The sequence below is a fragment of the Serinus canaria genome, chromosome 1 (assembly GCF_022539315.1).
Source record: "Serinus canaria isolate serCan28SL12 chromosome 1, serCan2020, whole genome shotgun sequence".
Classification (NCBI taxonomy): Eukaryota; Metazoa; Chordata; class Aves; order Passeriformes; family Fringillidae; genus Serinus; species Serinus canaria.
Genome location: NC_066313.1, coordinates 94,763,029 through 94,787,343, shown reverse-complemented (window position 1 = coordinate 94,787,343; position 24,315 = coordinate 94,763,029). Strand labels below are relative to the sequence as shown.

At 37.4% G+C, this 24,315-nt stretch overlaps 1 protein-coding gene across 3 annotated transcripts in view; it reads right to left on the bottom strand.

Moving 5' to 3' along the window:
• Nucleotides 1-24,315, bottom strand: part of WWC3 (WWC family member 3) — a 98,886-nt gene that overhangs the window by 9,419 nt on the left and 65,152 nt on the right. Inside the window, exons 9-16 of one of the 3 annotated variants that reach the window (XM_009089644.4) lie at nt 19,098-19,340; nt 16,098-16,187; nt 14,371-14,945; nt 8,396-8,516; nt 7,559-7,633; nt 6,475-6,561; nt 3,966-4,158; nt 133-300 (exon numbers count right to left, since the gene is read on the bottom strand). In XM_009089644.4, the coding sequence (XP_009087892.2) occupies nt 133-300; nt 3,966-4,158; nt 6,475-6,561; nt 7,559-7,633; nt 8,396-8,516; nt 14,371-14,945; nt 16,098-16,187; nt 19,098-19,340 (1,552 nt within the window). The remainder of the gene's footprint in view (nt 1-132; nt 301-3,965; nt 4,159-6,474; nt 6,562-7,558; nt 7,634-8,395; nt 8,517-14,370; nt 14,946-16,097; nt 16,188-19,097; nt 19,341-24,315) is intronic. The other 2 variants (XM_030234452.2, XM_030234453.2) reach the window with 2 other exon arrangements.

Genomic DNA, 24,315 nt, shown 5'->3' with positions numbered 1-24,315 from the left:
GTCTTCTAAAATCTATCTCTTGCCCCAAGAGTTACTACTTCCTGTGATAACTCAAAAGCCTGCACCCAAGGTAAGATCACAATTACCCTGCTTGTCCAACAAAGTAAACAAATCACTTTTTTAGAGCCATACTGTTTTAACTGTAGTTACATTTCCAGAAGACTGAGGAATACTGTCTTCACATTGGTTTTTGGTCTTTGCTCTCTGGGGCTCTGAACCAGTGAAGATCTGAACAGGGTACCAGTGAAGCTGCATCTCACCAGAACTCTCTGCATCAGTCAGGTTTATCTGAGCAATGCCCTGTAAAAAAACAAAAGGCATTGAACACAATAAGATACATATACTCTGCAGGACAGACACCTTCTCACTTAAAGAGTATTTTACTTACAGTGTAAAACACCCACTTCACCAAATACTACTGTCTCTTAAAAAGAGACAGTTGTGTTCTCTTGTGTTATGATGTTTAAGATTCTGAATTTCCTGCCTCTTCTTTACTACCAAGAAGAATTGGAGTAGATAGTAACTTTTTTTTAAGTTGAAAAATAAAATTTGTATGACTGATGTAGCCATAACTGACATCTGATAGCTATTAATATTTCTTCCCAACTACGTATCTGATTTTTATATTTGCTTAAATTAATATCACCTTAATAATATTACTTTAATTTCAGGGGCTTTTGAGATAACTGTATTCTGATACTCTTCCATTTCTGGCCCTCAGAGGCATCTTTCAAATGGAAATAAAAACGTTGTGTAAACCAATTTTTTTCCCCTGCCTATTTATGTCATAAGATAGTCAAATGGGCCACAAAGCCATTTTTCCGCTTTCCAGGCCATCCTTGCATCTCCCAGATTCAGGTAAAAATAGTTTTAATGGAGGCTTCTCACTAAAACTCTTTCAAACTTTGAAGTAGCCCTACTCCATCAGAGAGAGCTCATGTAAGAAATTTCGCAGTGGCATCTGCCTAATTGAAAAACAGCTGTGAACAAATCCATGCTGCCTCTTTTATTTATTTGGTTTTTTCATCAGTTCACTAGCTGGACCTACCAATTGTATTAGTCAACCTTTAAGTACTGTTTTTTGTTTCCCTGGCTATCTCTGCAGCAATAGCATAAGCTGTTTCCATGCTTATGAGCCACATGCTAAAAATGTCTTCTTTTGTATCACTGGAAAAGTCCTGTAAAAATGGCTTTCATCTCTCACAAATCAAGTAATTGTATACAATGATTCTAACAACAAAGGCACTAGGAAATGTAGACAGAATGTGCATTCAACTTTAAGCAGGTAAAGAAACAGTTAAGTAGAAAACAATAATAAAAAAAATAAATCATTGCATTGTTTTTCCAAGACAAATGTTCCCTGGGGCTCTGTTTAAACAGATGCATAGAGGACAATAGCCTAACAAAATAATGTGACATGGGAATACAGCATGTTTTTGAGAAAGTCATTTAATGTCAATATATCACAGGCTACAGAGATGCCTTTTTGTTTTTCTGTATAACATAGATGTCTTCTAATTATCTACTCACTCTGATGCAGTGGAAGATATAAATGTGCATCAAATACTCACATATTTGCATCACAGTTGGAAAATGTTTAAGACACACTGAGATTAGTTTAGGAGGTAGAGAGTAAAACTGTTTGCCTGCCAGCAATATGGAAGAAGCATAGGCTAACTCTTAAGACACCTGACACTGCCTATACACTGCTTTTATTAGGCAGCTATGCAAGCCTGCCAAAGAAGCTGCCTTTACAAAGGGAGTCAGTAATTCCTGACTGATTGCTGGTGAGTAGAAAATCACCATCAAACTCAATTATGAATTATCAGTACTGAAAGGACTAATTAATATTTCATGTCCATCTCAAGATCTGGAGCTTACTCAAAAGGATGAAGAAACCAAGATGGGTCTACTAGAGATGTATCACATGCCTGTTCTGATGAATTTGTTAACTACTTGGATGGCAGAACAGTAAAAGTATTTATGAATATTTCTGTGATTCTGACAGACATGTTTCTTTATGAGAAAGCAATCAGGATTTTAAAATCATACTAAAAAATGGGACAGATGTTCCAAAATTAAAACAAAAAATGCAAAAAAAGTTACACTCAAGAAATCAAATCAATTAAGACACAGGGAATAACTGGTCAGGGCTGTAAAAGATGAGAAACTGGGAGTGAAGCAGCAATACTGAGTGATTACAAGAAAGACATTCCTCCTTCTTTTATCTTTGAACATGAACTATCTATGCTAATAATGGAAAATAACAATTCCCTTATCTCAACATTGACAAGGCCACCAGGGAAGAAATAAACCAACTTAAGACAGAAAAAGATCTTTCAGCCATAGAAGGCATAAGAGCAATTGGTTGAGGAAATGGAAAGACCATCCCCACAAGTGTAGATATTTATTTCTTTGTAACAGAAATATTTCAGAATACATAACAGAATATTTTTAACATCTTTATAACATCTTTATAACAGAATATTTTATTACTTTTTTCTGTGTTAGGTACAAGTATTTATATAAATTAGGATAAACTCCACTCTGGCTTCTGTACTTAGGAAAATATTACAGTGGCATAACCTAACTGAAAAGAAAGCAGCCATTAAGAATTTGAGAAATAAATACATTATTAAATAGTTGGGAAAAACTGTAATCGCAGTGGAAGGCATCTTGAAAGACAGAGGCCTTGCTGACAGGTGCCATCACAGTAGTTCCAAAGAGAGGTAACAAATGATGTCTCAATGTGAGAAAATGCTCATTCTCAAATTACAGCTGAAGAAAACAATGATCATATTGTTTAAATACTTCAATGCACCTATCTGAAGAAACTGGCACTGTTTCTCTATTTTTGAGTAGTATTGTTAAATTACCTTAAACTGTATTACCAATTACTGTTCATAAAGATACTTCTGACATAACCAACTGAAGACCATGAAAGAGAAAAAATTCCTACCAAGATAAGATGAAGACCTATTTTTTTTTATGGCAACTCAATAACAGCAGTTAGAATAAAAGTACCCTAAACTTAGATGCATTTGTTTCAATAGAAAGATACCTTACACTTCAATAATTATTCAGCTTCCCAGAGGAACAGGATATACCAGTATAAAGCATTTTACACCAAAATATCCAGCCTATTCTTGAGATGCTTTCTCTTTAATTACATTGTAGACAAAACTTCCTACTGCAGACAAGACCTTGGGTCCATTTCTATTAACATTAAGACCCCTGTTTATATGAGATGCTACTTAGATTTAAAGGTGGATTAACAAACACACATTCTTGACCAGATTTGCTCAAATAAACAACTCTTATCCACAGCCCAACCTCTTAACTTATTTGATAGGCTTAAAAGTTTTTTTTCACTAACCCATTCAAACCCCCCACTGCAAAGACAGCCCACTCTCTTCAAAATAGCTGTGACATCAGCCCCAAGGCAGATTTAGTTATGCATATTTGTATTTGACAATAGCTAAATGAAACTAAAATTTAACACACCAGAAGTTAGCACATGATACCTCAATCAGTTTAAAGTAAAAGTAATAAAACTGTTCCAGGGCCACTGTTATCCTGCAACAAAGTTAAGACTGATGTAAGAGCAGTCCTCTTCACCCTATGTTATATAAAAACAAGGTGTCTGTATTAGTTTTTTGGGTTTTTTTTAGAGGGAGCCTGTCTGAATAATACAGATTCCCCACACAGACACTATAGTATCATGCAGAAACCTAAGTCTTGAGGAAACTGTAGTCTAATAGCTGTCAGATGAAGTCTTTTTTAAAATCCCACCTCTTTATTTACAGATCTATACTTACATCTGTGAACAAATGGACACATTAACATGTAACTCTTCCAGAACTTCTTATGGAAAAGTTAGGTTCTCTTTTTAATCTTAAAAAATAATTCCTCAGGTAACTTTAGTTTCTCATATCACATGGCTTTTAAGAAACAGAACCACTTACCAATAGTTCTTCTTGTTGCTGATGATCAACTGAACAGATATACAGCTGCAGTGATTTTAATTTCAAAGCACTTGAGTGCATGGGGATTTGGAACACTTCATTAAATATTAACGGAGTTTGGAATTCCAAAGCTCTCGAGCAGTAAGTGGTTGGTGTGCCTGACTCAAGCGGTGGCAAATAAACTCTCACATGACTGGGAACAGCAAAATAGACAAATAGCACAATTCAGACAAAGAAAGCCATTTTGCATTTCTCAAAATCAAGCCAAGCAAAAACATCAGTGGAACTTCTACATTAAGAATCTGCCTTGAGATCTCATCACCAGAATTTACTTTGCATTCTAACATAGAAGATCTGCAAAGCTGATCTCAAAATGCTGTATTTTTTAACAAAAACTTTTTTTTTTTTTTTAACTTGGTGCTTAAGCAGAGGCACCAAGTGGCACTTGAGCTGCCCTGAGGTATCCAAGGCATCTAAAATGAGCTAGCAATTATAAGAGGATCTATGGGAGAGCTACACAGAGAGCCTCCCTCTAAGCAGCAGCAGCTGGAGGCCAGGTGCTGTGCTATGCTATTTCAAATGGAAACACATGCCTATGTTTAGGCAATAGAATTGTCCTATAAGTGTCACCTATCCATTTCATTCTTCCACCCACTAAGCAATCTATTCCTCTCCTTAAGAAATTAAGAAACCCAGATGGCAAAAGAAATCTGCAGTCACTGCATCTATCTACAGCCTCAAAAGACAAATTCAAATATGTGGTACCACATAATTTAAGACTCCAAGACAAAAAATCAACAATCATTTTCATCTGACAGCACAAGCAGCAGAGCTACTTAGAGAATTGTTTCCATGTTCTCCCTGACCTGACTGCTTTCCAAGACCCTGCAATATTCTATTCCTTTCTTCAGGCCAGCAAACAGTTTCATGCAACTGTGTTGTGACCCAGATTAGAAAATTTATCTGGGTTAAAAAATTAACCTAGCTAAAAACCAACAAAGCCATCAGGATTAAAAAAACCTGCTCCAGCTCAGAGGTTCACTCAAGTTGTCTACATGGCTGCAGGAACTCTTAAGCCACCACCAAAGAGGGGCTGACACTGGCAGGCAAATAAATGGTTAGAGGACAATTGGAAGAGCTCCTTATGGTGGAACTGCAGCACACTGGACTGTGAAGCATCAGTTAAACAAATTCTTGTCCTATAAAAATGCAGAGATCCAGCTCCTCTGCTCCCTGGCTGCTGCAGGTAAACTTCTCCCCAGCTGCCACAGCACCTGATTCAATCAATGTACAGTAGCACAGAGGAGTTTATTAAACTTGATAAAAGCTTCTTCTGCTTTTTGGTAATAGAAACTTACTTTTTGACCAGACTAATCAATTAACCCTGCAGCAATGCAATTTCTTGATTACAGCAAAGGGTTGAGAAGGATGAAGAACAGAACTGCATTTTGAGTCATTTAGATGCTTGCTTGCCTTGATAATAATGTCCAACATGTACTTTGGACTAACTTTTTTTTTGGTGACTACTTTACTACCTTCTTTAGATGATGCTTACTTCTCCTTCTGATGACAAGGCATCATGGCTGAGTAATACACAATATTCACATTTTTCCCTATCATGTGCCCTTGCACTCACACTGAAACAGAGCAGAAACCCAACACTAATATACTAACTGACATGAAAAATTTCAACTGCAGTTTTGCAGATTTAGCATGGTGAAGTTCCCGATGAAGAACAATTAATTCAGGGAGATGTATTTCAATTTAACACCTCCCACCAAAGGACTTATTAAACAATACAATAATGTTATCATATCTCCATTTTCCTGCTTTCAAACAACCTCTCCCAGAGATAAAGATCAACAATTTTTACATGTTGAATTTCTTTAAAATATGTTAAGATGCATATCTCTAGATAAAACAGTGTTTTATGACAACATTAATTAAGTAAGAAACATTTATTAGAATAAACTAAGCTTCTTTTTATGTGTGATACAAAATTTGAAAAAGTAGCACAAGCTGTCTGAGGTTAACAAATTCAATCTTTTGTACTGATTCTCAGTTAGTACTTGTGTTATCAGAAGGTCTTTCAAGGAGAACTGTACATGCCACAAAAGCCTGCAGATCCTTTGCTGTTGTTAGCATTTTTTCTGGTGTGGTTTTCTCTCTTAAAGATAAAAGGCAAGGTAAACCTCTTACTGATTAATATAGATGTTGCCACAGGTATTGAGAAAAATTAACTAAGCATAGTCTGGAATATCATAGATATTTTTGAACTTTCCTCTGCATAATAAACATGAAAGAGCACAGAGACTACACTTGTTACCTGAGTATTCTGACATAAGTTGTATAAAAGGGATATTTTGTGACCAGAACATTAACCCTTTCCTCATGGAAATTAAGACATACCATCTTCTCCAGAAATGGCTTTATTTTGAATGAAGCCAAATAAATCTATGGTATTTATAACTGTAGCATACAACAAACAATGGGTGAAATTTAAGCTTACATTTTGCAGTTTTCTTTAACAACTAGACTATTAAAGTTCTTCAGCTGTAATACATGGACTAGCAGACATTCACTTCCACTGTCATGCCTGGAAAACAAATTTTCTGTGTTAGTCACCAATCATTGATAATTTGCTTAAGAAATACAAATGAAGACTAAACAGATTTAAAGACTATAAAAGCACATTTTGTTAAACAAATTTCTTGCACAAATCAGTTTCAACCAAGAGCATTAGCTACAGTAACAAAGTTAATAGAACTAAGTGAACTAAGTATTATTCAGCTTGAAATTAACAAGTGGCCTTCATATGCCTCTTGACAGCAAACAGGTTTTAACATTCTTTAAACAGTTACACAGTTTGCATTTGTGTGTGTGCATGTGTAACAACATATCAGTTACATTAGACAAATCCATCTGCATAATTTTCATGGGCTATTGAAAACAAATCTTAAAATTCTATTCCTTCACATCAGTACAAATTTTGAAATGCCACTAACAAACTGGGTTGATATTTTAAAAACTTCCAATGTTATGAATACGTTTCCAAGGGGCAGAAAGGATTCTGGAGGGCTAAGATATGATACCCTGTCTTGTATGACAATAGTCTGCCCTTTCCCAGGCTACTTCCACTACCAATAAGAGCATGCCATAGGCACTGGATTTCAAAGATGTATTGTACAGCTGGGACTGTACTGTATTTGTGTCTCTTCCCCTGTGATTGTCCTAAGGTAATACTCCTTTATCTGGCATAAAAAGGTCTTGCTTACAGAGACATATCCCCATACCCATACCCACGTTAATGGCCCAGACAATGAAAATAAATGCTACTAGAAGAAGTAACGAAGGCCCTTCTAACAGTCAGCACTGAAAGGACACTGAATAAACTTTGATTAAACCATATCCCTAACACAAAGTGGCACATGACTGACTAATCTGTACAACCACTGAGCATTGACTGCCAGTTCAGAAACTTCTTAAAAACTCCCACCATGATTTAGCTTGTTAAAAAGCTAAAAATCATAAGCAAGAAAAGTAGTGAGCAATTCCTGTAGAGTTGACAGGGAGAAAGAGGAGTAATTACTCACAGAAATCCAACATGTATTTGTGGTTCTTCATTACTAGCAGCATCACCATAAACAGGCTCTTCCAGATCTTCATTCCTGCAGGAACAGAAAGTACTGTAAACTACACAGAGACCTGAGCTGCTAAATGATGAACTAGCATTTATTCTGTGATTTGTGGATATAAGCAATTATTTAGCAATACAGGAGGGACTGGTAATGTAGAAGGAATTGAGACATCTATATAAAACCATACAGTAGTAGTAATTCACAATTGTAAAAATCGAGGTCTTAGAATTAGTCTTTCAAAATATTTAGGTTATTTTAGTATTTATTTTGTCTTCCATTTTTCTTTAGCATCCTCCAAACCTTATCTTCTTCCTAGTTACTTCTCCCTGTGTTAAAACGCTTGTATTAAGTAACATGTCTTTCTATATCCTTCAATCACTTGGTCAATCTACGTGGTTTTTGGCTTTTGACAGTTCGTATATTTCTTCCTTGAAGTTATACTTTTATTACATGATACTCAGAATTGTAAGTCACACCCTGTATAATTTTATTTTTTTACAGATGGTTGAAATAAAATAACTGATTTATGACTAACAGAATGAGAAAACTATCTTTCAAGGAAGATATGATGTTAAAATGTCAGAGAGAAAAAAGCAAAAGGGACTTGGCACTTGAAGATGACAGTGGACTGCATGTAAAAAGCTTCTTTCCTTTAAAACATGCCATCTAGTAGTTTTATGTTACTAGTAAGTAGCAATTTTGAAAGCCTACACATAAATTCACAACTAATTCTTTTGGGCTGTGTGGCAGAACAGGAATATTTCCAGCTTACTATGCATTTATACACCTGACCTTTTGCTTAAAGCTTCAAACACGCCACTGTCACTAGCCAGTGAATGATCTGAGAGACATGCTGAAACTCGCCTGGCTCTCCTCTCCGATCTTCTGCCGCTGTCTCCGCGCAGAGTTACAGCTGCCATGGAGAAAAAAGGGACAACAACATCAGCTCAAGGCAACTTCTTCACAAATAAACAAGAAACATGTATTGTATCAAAACTAGCAGCAAAACAGCACAAATGCAGTTCACTGATTTTTTTCTTCTAACTTAAGTTTAAAGCCTAGAATAGGATTGACCGGAGATTTTCTGTGGGAGAATTAAGGAAGGAAGTTTGTGGCTAATTGCTCTGTGACAAGACTAAGTATAAACCAATTGTATTGTTACTAAATGTTTTTCTGGTAGAGTAATTCCTTCCCAAAGGAAGACTTACATTAATTCACATATGTACACATGATATCCTAAGCTTTTCAGATTTACCTACTGAATATACAATAGGTTGAAAACAAACACAGAGGCTAATTCTTTTTTAAAGTTATCTGATAATACAATGTGAGGTTTTGTTCTCATTTGTTTCCTAATACAAAGTCTCAAAGCATACTGTTTATACCATCACATAATAGCAGCTTTTATTTACAGTCTGAGAGGCATTATCAAAAAGAACCAGTGTTTTCCAGCTCACTCAGACCACTGTTTTTTTTCAAATTCTTGGTGAATTACTTTGAAAACTGACTGGGGGAAGGAGGAAGCAATGTTCAACCTTCTTTGCCACTCTTCCCTGAATCACCAGCCACACAATAAACAGCAACTCAGCAATCACTTTCATGTTTTAAGTGTACCAACAAAATTATGTTATACACTGGGTTTTGCACAGGCAAGTAGGCATAGCAGCTACCAATCCTTTAAAGTACGTGCACAAGCAGTAACGTTCAAGAACTGCATAGAAAAGGCTTCAACACTTTAATGGTATCTCCTAACTTGAGGTTGTTTTCCTTTGAGTCCTAGAAAAAACCACTAAACAAACTTGTGAAGTGCAGTTTCTTCACTGTGCAGAGAAGAACTTTTACCCTCTTTTGCTTAAGGTTCAATGACTGTCCTCAAAGCAGGAAAGCATTTTATTTGCTTCTGCTCATGCTTGCAAACTTAAGACAGCATGGAAGCATTGACAGCTCCAGCTGAGTGATGGTAGCACAATGCACGGGAGACAAGCACCAGCTGACATTTACAGCTTAGAGCCCCAACAAGGGATGAAGCATGTCTTACTCAAAGTAACAACTTGGTAAGTGCCTCTGTTGCACATTATCATGAGCCACCCCCCTGCATGGTGACCACCGCACCTCCCACCCAAGCACCACCAGGACAGGACATTAGGACAGGAGAACTTGATAAAACTCGTCCAGATCAACACAACCATGCTGCTGCTATCAACAGAAGGCTCTGGCTAAGGTCAGCTTTAACCCACTGGGGAACTGGCAGAGAAGGTGCCCAGCAGGTTCTGTGCCAGCTCAAGATACATTCCTGTTACCAGGTCACTAACAGCAGCATGTTACCAAAAGTGTTACAAAAATCACCTCATCCTGTTTGGAGCTAAAACTCCTACATACCAGCAGAGCCATGTCTCTGTCCTTTGGATTCATAAGTAGCCCTATGGACCTCTCCTCCAAGTTCAATGAAGGATTTAGTCACCTTTAGGTATTCAGGAAATATATTTGCTGACTAGGAACAGCCCAACCTGTACTTGTATCTGCACCAGGGAAAGAGCCACCACTCCTCCCCATTCCACCCATCTTGTACACATTGTGCAGTGCTACTCATGACATCCTCACCACAAATGAGAGCCAAGTTCAAGTGAGCACACACAAAGCAAAAACTCTATTTGAACCATGCTCTCCTCTTTATCATTTGTACAAAAGGGGTGGTTTTGTGGGTTGTTTTGATTGGGGTTTTTTGTTTGCTTGGTTGATTTGGTTTTTAGGTCTTTTGATTTGGTAAGCCTATCTCACTGTCTGGTATTTATGAAGTATATTCTGTCACTGGTATTTATGAAGAATCATAAGAATCATGAAGCACTAGCAATCTGTAGAGACATCTACATATTAAAGGTTCTCCAAAATTTTACATCACTGGAAAGAGGTTGAACTTCAAAGTTTTTTTTTTCTTTTAGAAGTGCTTCTATAATTTCTGTATTAATTTCAACAAGTTATACTACAACAACTTCTTTTTGCAAATAAGCCCTTGGCTCACCCCCTACGTGAACACTTTGTATAAAAGTAGCAGAGGAAAGATCCTGCGGACTCTGTCCTTGGGAGACTCATGTTCCCAGTTTGGCTGGAAGGAAAAACTGGTCTCAAGCACCAATATATTAAAATGAAAAGCTGACACATTACAACCATGTTGCAACTTGACAGTGATTTGCTCACTGTCTGCAGGCCATGGAAGCATTCAATAACCTCTGGACAATCACACCAAAGTTGGGAGATATACAAACACCAGAACATCCCCTTGACATGAAGCAGGGGGGGTGTATAAAAAATCAGCAGGAAAAATTGGTCAAGATCAAAGACACACCAAATTTTGGTTTAAGAAAAAAGTTTAGTATAGATTTTGCAATGCTGGAAGCTAAGGAATAGTTTAAAAACTAGGTTTCTAAGACAGACCATTACCTTACATTTTCTTATTTAAATAAAAAAACAGTAAACAACAGATATAATTTTCCAGAACTACTGGGTGCCAAAGCTTGATAAATATAAGACAGCCCTGAATGAAAGAACATTCTCATTATCATTAGCTGAAAAAGTGAACTTCAAAGCAAATTTTCCTGTCCAAACTTTCATTTGCTAAGAAATCACATAAATAAATCTAAAGCATGTTTCACAAGCTTAGGTGAGTAGAAATACTGCATGTCAGCTCAAAATGCACTAATAAAAGAGTAGAATGCTCTCATAAAAACTAATCTGAGACAAAAACAGACCTTACCTACCATGAGGCTGTCAGACATTACTATTATATAATAAAGCTGAAGGTCAAAGAATGCTTTTCCCAGGAATTTAACTGCAGCTGTGAATGTGGTGTTTAGTTGATGTAGCAAAAAAATTAAGTATGCCATAATGCTTAAACAGATACAGCAAAATATCAAACAAAACCAAATGTAGCAGAATCTCCTGATTCTTCTCATGCAACTCCAAAAAAACAAACAAAACAAAACAAAACAACCCACCCCAAAAGAAAACAACCAACACATCACACAGAAAAACACACAATAAGAAATTTCAGGTTCACTTACAGTAAATTTTTCTGTTGTGCCGCATGAGAAACAAGACAAAAAGCATACAGTGACAAATCACCCTTTAGATTTCTGACAGTATTTTATAAACAATAGATTATTTATGCATTAAAAGAAATTTAGCATTTGAAAGATTTGGTATATAGAAGAGATAGTGAAGATATCCAAGCCCAGTATTTAATTAACATGTTTCCTCCCACTCACAGCTTTATAAATATGAGGGATTTAACTTTCCAAGCATAGTCCCTCCATTCACACATGAAAACTTATCTCACAAGGTGACCCTGTGACAAATGCAGAACAATAAAACAGCATATCAGCAACTGAACATCAAAATTGCAGTTCCTGAAGAACCCCTTGAGCTTGCTCAAGTGCTGCATCAGTGCAAAGTTCATGCAGTTTATTCAGCGCTAACCCTCCCAGCCCCCATTATTTGCAAATTACCAAAATTACCTCATGCTTTGCCTAGTGAAAGAGCAGGCAAAGGCTTGTGGGAACCAAGACCTGTTTTTGCAGCACAGCATTCTGCTGCCAGGCCATCGGGTGGCAGCAGCAGGGTACGCTGCATGGTACCTCGCAGAAACCCAAAACCCCAGCATCTGCCAGCTCTGGCATACAAGCTGGATGCTCCATCCAATTCTTCCAGGAAAAGAGTACAAAACCAAAATACTTTCAAAACTTCCAACTGCTACTTGCAAACAACTGCATTACTATTCCAAATCACCAGCTAGTGAGTGTGGAACTCAAAGCAGGCAAAAATCAGCAAGGTTAAATATTTTTAAGGAATTATTTCCAAATGCAAATATCAAAAATAAAAAAGTCTCACAAGAAGGCAGCCTGGCTACCTTTTAACCATATGTTCTTCCTCAAAAAGCAACAAAAATACTTCATTGTACATAGAAAAAAGCTGTAACGCCTGGGCTAGGAGCTGGACACTGCAGCACTGACAGCAGGTTAAGCACAGAGGTTTTCAGACAAATGTGAGATGTGTAGAAACACAACAGAGAACTGAGAAAAGGAAAATCAAAGCAGGAAGCTGCCCTCCATCCTGTATTGCTGCCTAGGCCCTCACACTAGGCCTTCACTTCTAGGAAACACATACAAGCTATAAATGAACTACTTAAATACTTTCACTTACCACAATGGGTGAAGACATGCTGTGGTCTGATTTGAGGTTTAAAGAAAGCCTCAGGAAGCCTCTTCACAGCACTAATTTAAGCACAAGTTTTCATGCTGGTCTCTGGAATTCTGTTTATTTTGGTCTGAAAGCTACAGTATGGGCACTAGAAATGTTTACAGCTAGTAAAAGTAAATTCTGCTACAGTATCTTCTGGCAGTGCTAGCTGCATTAAGGAAACTAGGTAAGTCTAGACTCAAATGCTTTTGAACAATACAGGCTTTTTAGCACTGTGGCAATGTTCTCTTTTTTAAAATGAAAACCTGAAAGGTTTTCTGTAAATACCATCAATGTTCCTTTGTGTTATCACTTGCCAAGTAAGATTTTGCTAGGATAATATGATCCATTCTCTGGTTATAGTTCACATTATTCCTAATGCAACATTCTACACAATGCTAACAGGGAATTCTGGATACAGAAATGAGATGGGATTCATAACATTTAATATTAAACTAAACTCTAAAAGGTTTTACTAGTATGGTATTATTAAAAAAGCGAGCAAGTCAACACACAAAAATGTTATCATGATTATCTTTTTCATATTAAGACTAATCATTTGATTAGTCAAAACAGGAAAATAAATTTGTCATGTGCCTGCGTGCTCAGGCTTTTAATTTTCTTTCACTTTTTTCAAAAGTTTTCTGTTTCCTTTTTTGATTTCTCTAATTTATGTTTCTCAACTGCAGGGCTTTCAGAAGCTTCTGCCAAGGCAAACTAAAGCAAGTCCCTCAGTTTGACAGTCCAGCAGGAAAGGAAAAGCCAATAGTGCATGTGCTCTGCTAGCTGCACCCATCACCCCTCTGCAACCAGAGCACACGTGGGTGCTCAGAAACAACCAGCCAAGATGCACAACACCTCACACATCCCCTACAAAAGATGCTCCTTTGCTGATGAAACACCTATGCATGAGTGCACTGTGCTCTCATTACAGCCATGCCATGGTGGCTTCTGCTCCTCACAGAACTTGGACAAGGGAACCTGGGCTGGAGTGTATACAAATTCAGCATGTAGTCAGCCAGCCTTCGAGCACAGTCAAAAGCATCACCTCATGTTTTGTGTTCAGATTTTTTTGTAGGGAATAGTTGATTGTTATTTCCTATCTATCTCTCCTGAGCTTGTTTTCCTTTCCACTATGAGAATAAAGGCAACAACAGCACAAATGGGGGCCTCAGAAGTAACTAACCCATACTTTTTCTTACTAATACTTTACTCATTCTTGCTAAGTCCTTGAAAGGCTACACTCCAGTGAAAGTCCACTCCCTTTCTTCCAGTCAATTCACCTCTGATTTATGATCTATTGACAAGGATTTCTCTATTCTTGCACCTCTTTGCCCTAAAACTTGAGTTTGGGTTTGGGGGATTTTCCTGTGTTTTGGTCAGGGCTTTTAACAGGTAACACCTACCATGCAATTTTTACCTGATGGTAGTAAAATAAGCCTAACTCAGGAACAATCTCTACTGTGCCAGCATGCTTAGGTCTGTGTGACATTTTCTAAGACAATGTGGCAAAATAATAATATCCAAAAACTCACCTCCACCAGTTTGAACAGCAGTCAGGTGTGGTCCCATTTCTCGCAGCCCTTCACTGTCCAGAGGGTAAGCAGACGTCTGAGATGAGCTTGTGCCTTGCGCATCATCATCACCCAAAGCTGTGGTCTGAGCCCTGAGCATTTCCAGGGCTCCTATGCCTGCAATCTCCTCAAACCCCTCTGACATCTGAGCCAATGGAGAATCTCGAGATGCAGAGAGAAACGGGGTGTCCAGAGGTGAGCTTGGAGGAGACAACGATGACAAGGAGGACCGCGACGACAGCGACGCCAGGGACTGCGGCGTATCCAGAGACCTCCGCTGCTTATTGAAATTGGGGTGTCCGATGGGATCGGCATAGGGCACGTCCTTGGTGAGAGCCTCAAAGGGAATGATGTCAAAGCGCAAGTGCTGCCCGTAGTCTGTAACGCTGTCTGCCTTGTCGTACTGGGGAAGGCCATAGATGTCCGTGAAGCTGACTGAGCTGAGGGAGCCTCTGCTGGAGGCCAAGGATCCTCGACTGGAGGCCAGGGATCCCCTGCTGCTGCCAGAGGACATGGTGAGGGTGCTAGCTGACAGACTATGGCATGCAAAGAAAGAGAAAATACAAAAATGTGCTTTCAAATATAATCAGAACTACCAATGCAGACATTAAAACACTAATCCAGATTACACAAGCAATTTTAAATGTATTCAGTGTGGTGACATGGAAAGGATGATCTGGCATTTTAAAGTCTAGCTCATGTCTCTAGCCCTGGTCTCAAGCACAGCCATGACTGGAGCAGTACATGTGACAGACCAGGGCTAAGTGCCTGAAGACAACAGTCCAACAACATCCAAGAGTAGGATGAACCTACTCTTTCATCCAACATGTAAACAGCTGTGATTTGGCAGGAAAGAGGCCAGAGCAGGCTCTAGCTCAGCAAATTCAAGGTAAAGCCAGGAAGGATCAACTACCACGATCCAGCTCAAATTTACGTTATTGATTGGTCATAAACAATCCAGGGAGAAGTGCAAAGGGATTTGCAAAGTCCTAACAAACTGCTGTGTAAGTCCCACTCTCACAGGTTTTTTCAATGCAAAATAAAAAGACTTTAGGATGAATCCTATTCCACTTCCTCTTACCATTCTCAGTTAAGGGGGAGAAGAATATTAGTGCCAGAGAGAGAGATGAAGTGAGACAGGAACTCAGCAGGAACTGAGCTTTTGATGCTGCTGTGGTGTTAAACTGAGGAATCCCCAAGAGCTGCATCTCAAAAGGCAGCTGTGAGTGTGAATACGCAAAACATTCTGAACTTTGGTGTGGGTCTTAACACATTCTTGTATTTAAATGGCAAAATTTTGTCATCTTACCAGGCATCAAAACCCCCTACCTTTTAAGGTATCAGAATATTAAGAAACCAGAGAACTTAAAAGAATGGTATCTGCCCATAGTGAAAGTGTAACAATATTACAACAGATTTTAAGAACTTTTATCTCCTTTTCAGAAAGTAAGGTAACATAAAAAATTATGACGTACCCAAATAGCCATCACTAATACTATTTATAAAACTCCATCCAAATCATCACATTCCACAGAGTAAAGTGTATAAATGTAGTGAAAAGTTAATTTACTTGGCATACATACACAGAAGTATAAAAGATAAACTTTATTAAAGAATATTAATATTACATTATTAATATTCCTCTCTGCTGTAGTTCCTTCAAAACCTGCTGGTTTTACATAACTTACCTTTTTAACTGGGAGTGTAAATATGAGGTTAAACGTGTAGCTTCTTCTAGTTGCATAAGCAAACAATTTCTCTTCTCCTGTAACAGTATCCTATAATTAAACACATACATATTACTATTTTCTTCATCACAGTAGTGTTCAAAAATGCTAGGAGCTTCCCAAGTGTGGAAAAACATCAATCTATTGAAGTTTGGAACACTGAAAAAAGTTACACTGTTTAATGAAAAGTTTTAATTTATGCTCTCATATGCAATGATGGCAATTTCAGCAAGAACACAAGAACCAAGACTCCAGAACTCACAGACAAGAAAAGTAAGTGAACTATAATGTAAGAGTCATGATGCTGAAAAATACATTAAAGCAAATAGCAGTCATAAGAAGTCCTAGGTAAAAATATCAGACTCTATAAAATTATTTTTCTTCTCTTGCCATCAACCTGATTCTGCTACTAAAATACTATGCCCTTCCACCTTGTCACAAAAAAAAAATATTCCATGACAATTAGTGTAAAATTTTAAAGATAAAAAGAAAATTTTGAAGGACTTCTGTTAAGCAGAACCACCTATTTCAAATTTAAGCTTTTGTTCCATGTGTTTCACGTGCATTTATTTATCATTATACTTAAGCAGTCAATACAGCATCTTGACTACGATGTTATGAGAAAAATCTCAAGCTGCAACTTATTTTTTGCCCATTCTAATAACAAGCAGCTGAATTAGTCAGTACCACTACCACAATACAAGTGGAATGTAACTTTAATGCCATCAATCTCACACACCTATAAGAGATCTTAAATTCAGTATTCTGACATTATTAGAATTTCAAATAATAGATTTTATCTACCATCTACTCTTTTATGGACCCAGAATTATATTCCTGATGTTTTGTTTTTCCAAGCCAAACCATTGAACTTCAAGATAATATCAGGGCAGTATTCTGGTTTGTGTTGTACATTTTATATGTCCAGGAAAGTTACAGCTCCAGCCCTACATCACAAGGTGGCTGGAAAAACAAACAGTTTGGAGAAAGCAGATCAAAGTTATTGGGCTGCTTCAGACCTTCCTCAGCTGCAAAGACAGCTGCTAGAATGTTAATGAACAAGATTTAAAAATCAACAGAAAGGTTTTTAAAATCAACAGAAAACTGTTTTATCCAGTTCTCCTGGATAAAAACAGCATCTCTCAAGCTTTTCTCCTCCCTTTGTGCATCCCTAGGCAGGTTAACTAGTGGCACAAGGAAGGCTGCAGCCCAGCTATGCAAACTTACACCACACAGACACTGCATGCAGGAACCAAAAGAAAAGGACAAATGTACACAAGAAACTAAACTGATTCAAAACCTTGCAGGTGAAAGCAGAGATATTCACACCCTCTACTATAAAAAACAAACTTAGGAACCTACACTCCATAGTGATAGATGCTGAAGGGTAGGTACCTGTGCTAAAAGGTAAGAAAGGCCTCCAACTAAGGCTGTCAGCCAATATTAACAAAAACAATACTGTAACAAAAAACAAAGAACAAAACCCTCTGTCATACAGATTTTAAGTTCATTCTGATCAGTGCATAACTCAGTGCCTTTAAAACTCAGTAACAGAAGTGTTAATTATTTAAGAAACAAACACCTTTGTATTTCACAATTAGAACAAAGTGGAAATACAAAAGCAAAATTAGAAATATTTTTGGTTATTTCTGAGTCTAAAGCAAACAAAAAATCAGGGCTACTAATAGTTAAGCTTTCCTCCAATTTGTCATAAAAAATAGAATGTCCATCAGTATTATTCTAACTTCTGCCCAACTTTCTGCTAGCATTTGAAATATCAAGTACCACAGTAGAATGCTGGTTTCCACAGCATGAACTCCATGGAAAAATAGCTTAGTCTTCTTGCCAACACAGTATGCACTACCTAACATGAGAGCCCAAAAACAACAAATAAAACTTACTACACGACAGAGTAAAGTGAACTCCCTTTTCTGTCAGTTTAAGCTGGAAAACCAATGTAACGATATGGCAAACATTGCAAAATAAATTACACTGACCTGTAGGCTGGCTGTGAATTTCCTATTTATTGCCTGATTTTGCTGTCTGAAGTAAGCATTTTAAAGAAACTGAAGTTGTCAAAATCTGTACATGGAAAGCACTTTCAAATATTTTTAAAGTGTCTTAATTGTTTAAATATTAACCTTTACACAGATCACATTAAAGCTGGTTCCTGTAGGTTTTCCTAAAGTGTCAAAGCTGAGCTTTTACCACTATTTATGAGAAGCAAGAACAAGTAGTTTCTTGCTTTCCCTGGAAGCAGTCTATGGTAAAAAGAGATTAAGAGGTTTTGTCCTATTCTCTAGCTACAGGAAAAGCTCAGCAACTTTGAAATAAACTCCGAGTTTCCACTAATCTGTTTTTGGGTTGTTTATTTTATATATAACTTGATTTTTAAGTTTTCGAGAATGACTTTGCTTACTATGTTCTCTGAATGCCAGAACTGGGATATGTTCCCACTGCTGAGATTGCAAATGAAAAGGAATTATTGTATATAAAAGGTAGCAAAACCATAATCATTTCACTTTCGTTACAGACCAGAAACTAAATATAGCAAAGGATCTTTGTTCTGATGCTTTTGGAGATGACTACTACTCCACTGCAAAGAACAGAAAAATCTTTCACTATCCAAGTCGTGTCATTCAGGTGTCTATTATCAGACAGTTATCACTCAGACCTATCCCAAGCATCTTTCAAGATTCTATTCAGATTTCTTCTTCCTATTCAGAATTTTTAGACGAATGAAAGGAAAACAACCTAGTCAACATCCCTGCGACTCTGCTTCAGAGAAGTTCAAGACAGAATTAAATAGTGACAGGAGTGGTCTTCTACTTTTTTGAAACTAATTTTTTTTTTCTAGCAACTTACTTTTTTCCTTAAAAACAATGAAATTCCCTACTCTTCCTTTTGAAGCCGCCTACATAGATCTCACAACAGAGGAGAAAACAATTCAAGTTCCCAAACCTTTCAGTGGCCCCATGAGCAGACGTTGCTCGAGCTCGCTGAATTTCATCCTCCAAGCGTCTTTTTTCTTCCTCCAAACGTGCAATGTCTTCTGGGGATCGTCTTTGCTGACTGATGAGCTGCAGCTCCTGGAGAAGAGCCTCCTTCTCCTTGATGAGCTGAAGACGGTCCCTGTCTGCTTCAGCCATTCCTGGCCAGGATTCATTATCCAGCAAGGCCAGCTGCTGTTGTATATTCGAAACTCTTTAAAGGAGAATAAATATATTTCAAAATGCAGAAGAGAAAGACAAGAGGAAATATATCAGAACATGAAGCCTGTTAATGCCTGTGCCTTTTTTCTTCTAAATATCAAACCAAGAAAATTTAGAGGGGTTTGGGAGGATTGTTTCTGGGTTTTGAGGTGGGCTTGTTTTTGGACAGTTGTGTTTGGTTGATAGGTTTTAGAAGTTTTTTAATTGTTTTGTGTATTTTTAAAACAGCAAACAACTGCAAGTGTTCCTACATGCATAGATGTGCAAGAACTACTGTATTTTTATCTACTGTATAGACAACATCTGTCTTCACACTGTTGTAATTTTGTAATACATCAATTAATATTTTAGAGCTCAAGTTTACTGCCTGTACAGCTGATGAAGCTGAACATTTTCTTATTCATCCTTCTTCTACAATCAGATCTTAAATAGGGATTTTAAAAGTGCAGTAAGAATTTGAAGAAGCAGAAGGTGAGACACTTAACTAGTGACAACAGGTCCATACAATCAAGTCCCACCTGACAGAGGAATGGTTCAATGGGCCAAAAATATTAGGCTACCCTAAATGACAAATTTAAAAATTTTAAAGCTACCATTAAAACAGAAACATCAGTCTGGAAAAAAGATTTACTGGTTTCAAAACACAAGTGGCTTTAGACGAATCTATTACAAAATATGCAATTAATTAAGCTAACTTGGGATTTTTTCTCTAGTACACTTTATAGTCAGAAGTAGTTTCTTGTATCTTAACACACTGTACCATTACATGAAATAACAGTTTTAAGAATAATTCCACAGCTGACATTTTAAGAAAATGTTCTTTTAAAAGCAAATTTTGAACTCCTATCAGTATTAGCAAGAACACTAAAGCTAGACATTTCACAAATGTTTCTTTTGGCATGAGAGGGAGAACACTTACTGTTAGGTATTTATGTTTGTCTTGCAATGACAATTTAGACATTTTAGAATTTAACAGCTAAAATTAGAGGCAAGTAAGAGAAAACCTAGCTTTCTGATTTTTGAACATTTGAAACTCAAGAACTGTACAACATTTATGCAGTTTACACCTCAGTTTCATCTTCTCTTTGAAATGTTAGCATTCAAACAAAGATCAGTACCTCTAGAAGATTACTACCCTTTAAAAAAATAGGGCACATAATAAAATAAATAAATAAACAAAGGCACTTTGAAGTCAGCCATAAAAGTGGGATATAGCTCATTGGTTTTAATTAAAATAATCTTTATCAAAAATATCTGGTAAGAAAGAAAATTTTAAAAAGCAAGGTAAAGGCACATAACACACAAGCAGAAGATTCCCAGTGTGATAATGTGATTATGAGCAAAAGAAAAGGTATCAACATGACGAAGGCAACGTTTCCCTCATCTGAAAACAAAAGCTCATGCAATAAGGTTTATCTCCTACTGACATCTGGGAACTATTTGGCCATCTTATTATCAGGGGAAGGGAATAAACTATCAATATAAGTAATTTTGCAGGGACTGCATCCATATATGAATAAGAACTTGACTTCAATTTCCCCACACCCCTCAGATTTCATTTCAGCAAGTAAAGAAATTGGGTATTATGTCACATTTTTGTCTGAAGCAGAATACTTTATCAAGGCCTTCAACACCATTTCCTCCTCCTTGCATTAATAACAAACTTCCTGCCAATAGCTACTGAAGGCACCATTGTGGATCGATACATACAGTCCACATATTTCACACTTCAGCTATTGTGTATGAATTCCAGATGCAGCTTCCTGAAGAGCACCTCGCCCCATTGACCAAATGTCAGGGCCAGAAAGAGCAAGCAAGGTCAGGATCCCTTCTCTCTCTTACCCAGGCTGCTCTGCTGTTAAATATTCAGTAAACACTCCTGAAGCACACAGAGCTTGATTTTCAGGTGTTCAGTGCCAAATGAAACAAATAAGGACTCAAGAAACTTTCAACAGAATCACAGAATTCCGGTACAATTGAGTTATCACAGCTTGGAAAACGAGTGTGAATCACATGAGCCTGGACTATTTGATTGTGTTCATAAGCTTTTACACAGCTTGTGGACAAAAGAAGATGAGATTCATCTGAAGTCTCTGTGTTTCTCCATTAAACAGCTGAAGGACTGACCCTTTCCCTCATTTTAACACTCTCAATTGTTTTGCTAGAGTTCTTTTACATTGCAGGGGGAGCTGGTTAAGAAGCACACCACAGGAACAAATGAACACAAATGAAGACAACAAGGAAGAGAGAAGTATGATCAGGGAAGAGATTCCCCTCCTTCAGTGCTAGTGAATCTGTGATTCCACTGGTCTGCAGAGTAAAACACCACCTTCATTAAATACAAGAGGTTTTAATTTAGACTCTTGAGCTTACTGAGCACATAACTCCCTTTGTGTATGACATTCCAGCTTAAAGTTTGTTTTTTCCCTTCAATTTCTGTTATGGTGATGCTTTGAAAGTAGGAAGTTCTCATAAAATAACTTAATTATACTGTTATTAAAGAAGGGAAAGTGCTGCTGTGGACAAGGTTTGTATCACTGAAGAGTTCCAAAATCTGATTAGGTATTTACTTTGAGTCCCTTGACACTCTTAGCTAGCTCTTCTTGTTTCTACAGTTTTCCCCTTACACAAAGAAAAAGCAGGCAGAAAAGACTATATAATGCAGGAATCTGTTGAAGTACCAAAAAGCCAGTTTTCTGTAACCTCTATTTCCTGCACATGAACTGAAGTTTTGGGGCAATTTTGTTGCTTGCTTTCCACTGGGGAATCCCTCTGTATGGTAAGTTGTTCCAAGAAGTTACCAGTGACAAACTTTTGAATATTTATTTCCGTGGATAGAAGACACCCCTAAGGCTTTTATGGTCTCATTCACCCAAAATTAGGAAAAAAAATTGGAGTAGTCATGTTTAGTTATGCTCAGAACTTAATAAAAAAGTCCTCTTAAGTATGTTCCATAACTGCAATCTGTCTCCTCAAACACAAACTTTTCTTCCAATCACAATAAATACATGAATAAGCCATTTCACTATGCTTGCCTATGCCAGACTTTATGTCTGTACTACACCAGCCATTCTCACAGCTGCCAAGTTAGAAGAAAATGGCTGTTGTCAAACTCAGTGCATATATTAACCTGCCTTAAAATATCCACTTAAATCATGACTTGACACAGATTGTAAGCTAAAGTGGAAAAAAAAATATTTAGGATCCTTTATGAAGCCTCTGTTTTTCAAACACATTTTTCCTACCTAACAAGTATTTTAAAGATACTTTTTTTAACTGTAGTGACTGCAAAAGAGTGCTTTTATCTGGCCTAATGCCAGATACCGAGGTCCCTACTGATCCAGCCATTTAACATATTCCTGTGGAAAAAACTGTTAATTTTGAGCCATCAACATTCCAGGCATTTTGCCCATTCCCATCCTTGCATAACAAGTGCTGGGGAGCTTGCATTCCTCACTGGAGTAGGTGGTATCAAATGACTGGTTCCCTAGGTAGGCAGGCCAACTTGGTGCTTAATACAGTATTTCAAAATTTCAAATGGAGATGAACATAACTGTTCAGGTTAAAGGAGGGGCACAGATGGGATGACAAAGGTTTAACCTGGTGATCTTAAGCAAACGCTGACTTGCAATGGCACACCTGCCCTGAAAATGGCCAAGCCTAGGTATCTAGAACGATGTCTCGTTCAAGAAAATGCAGACACAGCATGAGAATGAAGATCAGTAGAGACACTAGTTTATTAGGCAAACTACATCATGAGGAAAAAAAAGGCATGTATTTCCAAAATTTAATTAGACATAACTTAATTAAATTTAGTAGCATGCCTGAATCATTATAGCTCTACACAGCTCCTCTCCCCCTGACAAAACAGGGCAACCCGTCTGTCACTGAAAATACCTGGGGAACCTTAAAGATTTTGTTAATGTCCAGAAAATCACTTTCAAGGGTGGTATCTGAACCCAGCACTAATGAAGTTATATTGCTGAGCTCAAGAGGATATTTATTAAATAGAGCATAAGAAGTGAGTAAAAATCACTCATTGTGAGATGAGTGATTTACAACTACAATTTACCCCATTCTGATTCTTACTCAGACTATAAACAAGACAGGTGTCTTGGGAAGGGAAATACTCTGAACCAATTCAAAGGTATTAACTCATGCTTGTAAAATGGACAAATTATGGGTACCCTATAGCTGGCACTTGTTCTTCAAACTTACCATGGTTTGAATTTTACAAGGAGAAGAAAGGAAACCCAACAATACTCCTCTACATTTAAAGGCCTAGGCTTTTGGCTGACATACCATACTACTCTTGAACTGAGGCCTCTGTTACCTGTGGTATGAGAAGACCAATGGGGATAAAATAAAGAAAATATTCTAGTTCCTATTTGAAAGAAAACAGTGGCTAAGATCACATAAATCAGCCCTGCTTAATCTTTTCCCTAGGTTTATAATTGGACCCAGTTCTCTGACACTTCAGGAAACAGGGAATATCTCCCACATGCAACACCCAACAGAGCTGGCTGTGGGACTGAAGACACATAATGAAGAGTGTAAGAACCTGGTAATTTCTGGTATTTACTGACCCTCTTGAGTGTGGATTATGATTTACATCCAAAGAGGGGAACGCTGGAGAAATACAAAGAAAGAAATGGAAAGAACAAGAAGCTGGGGAACTCAGCCAAATGCTCACAAAATTTCTCCACTATGTCTATTTTGGCTGTTCCTGCAAGTATGTGCCACTGTAGCTTTGGCAGACAACATGAGTATGGCTTTGTACAATACCCAGCCTTCCTGACAACGCAATTCATTCAATAACAACAAGGTCTTAAACTGGCTTAAGAAACTCATGAAAACATTAGAGTCCTCTGGCATTTTGCAGATTTTAGGAAAATTGTAAAAATCTGCTAAAAACAAGTTTTCCCAAATGCACAGGTGAAATAGTACAAAACTTTAAAAGAAATTCA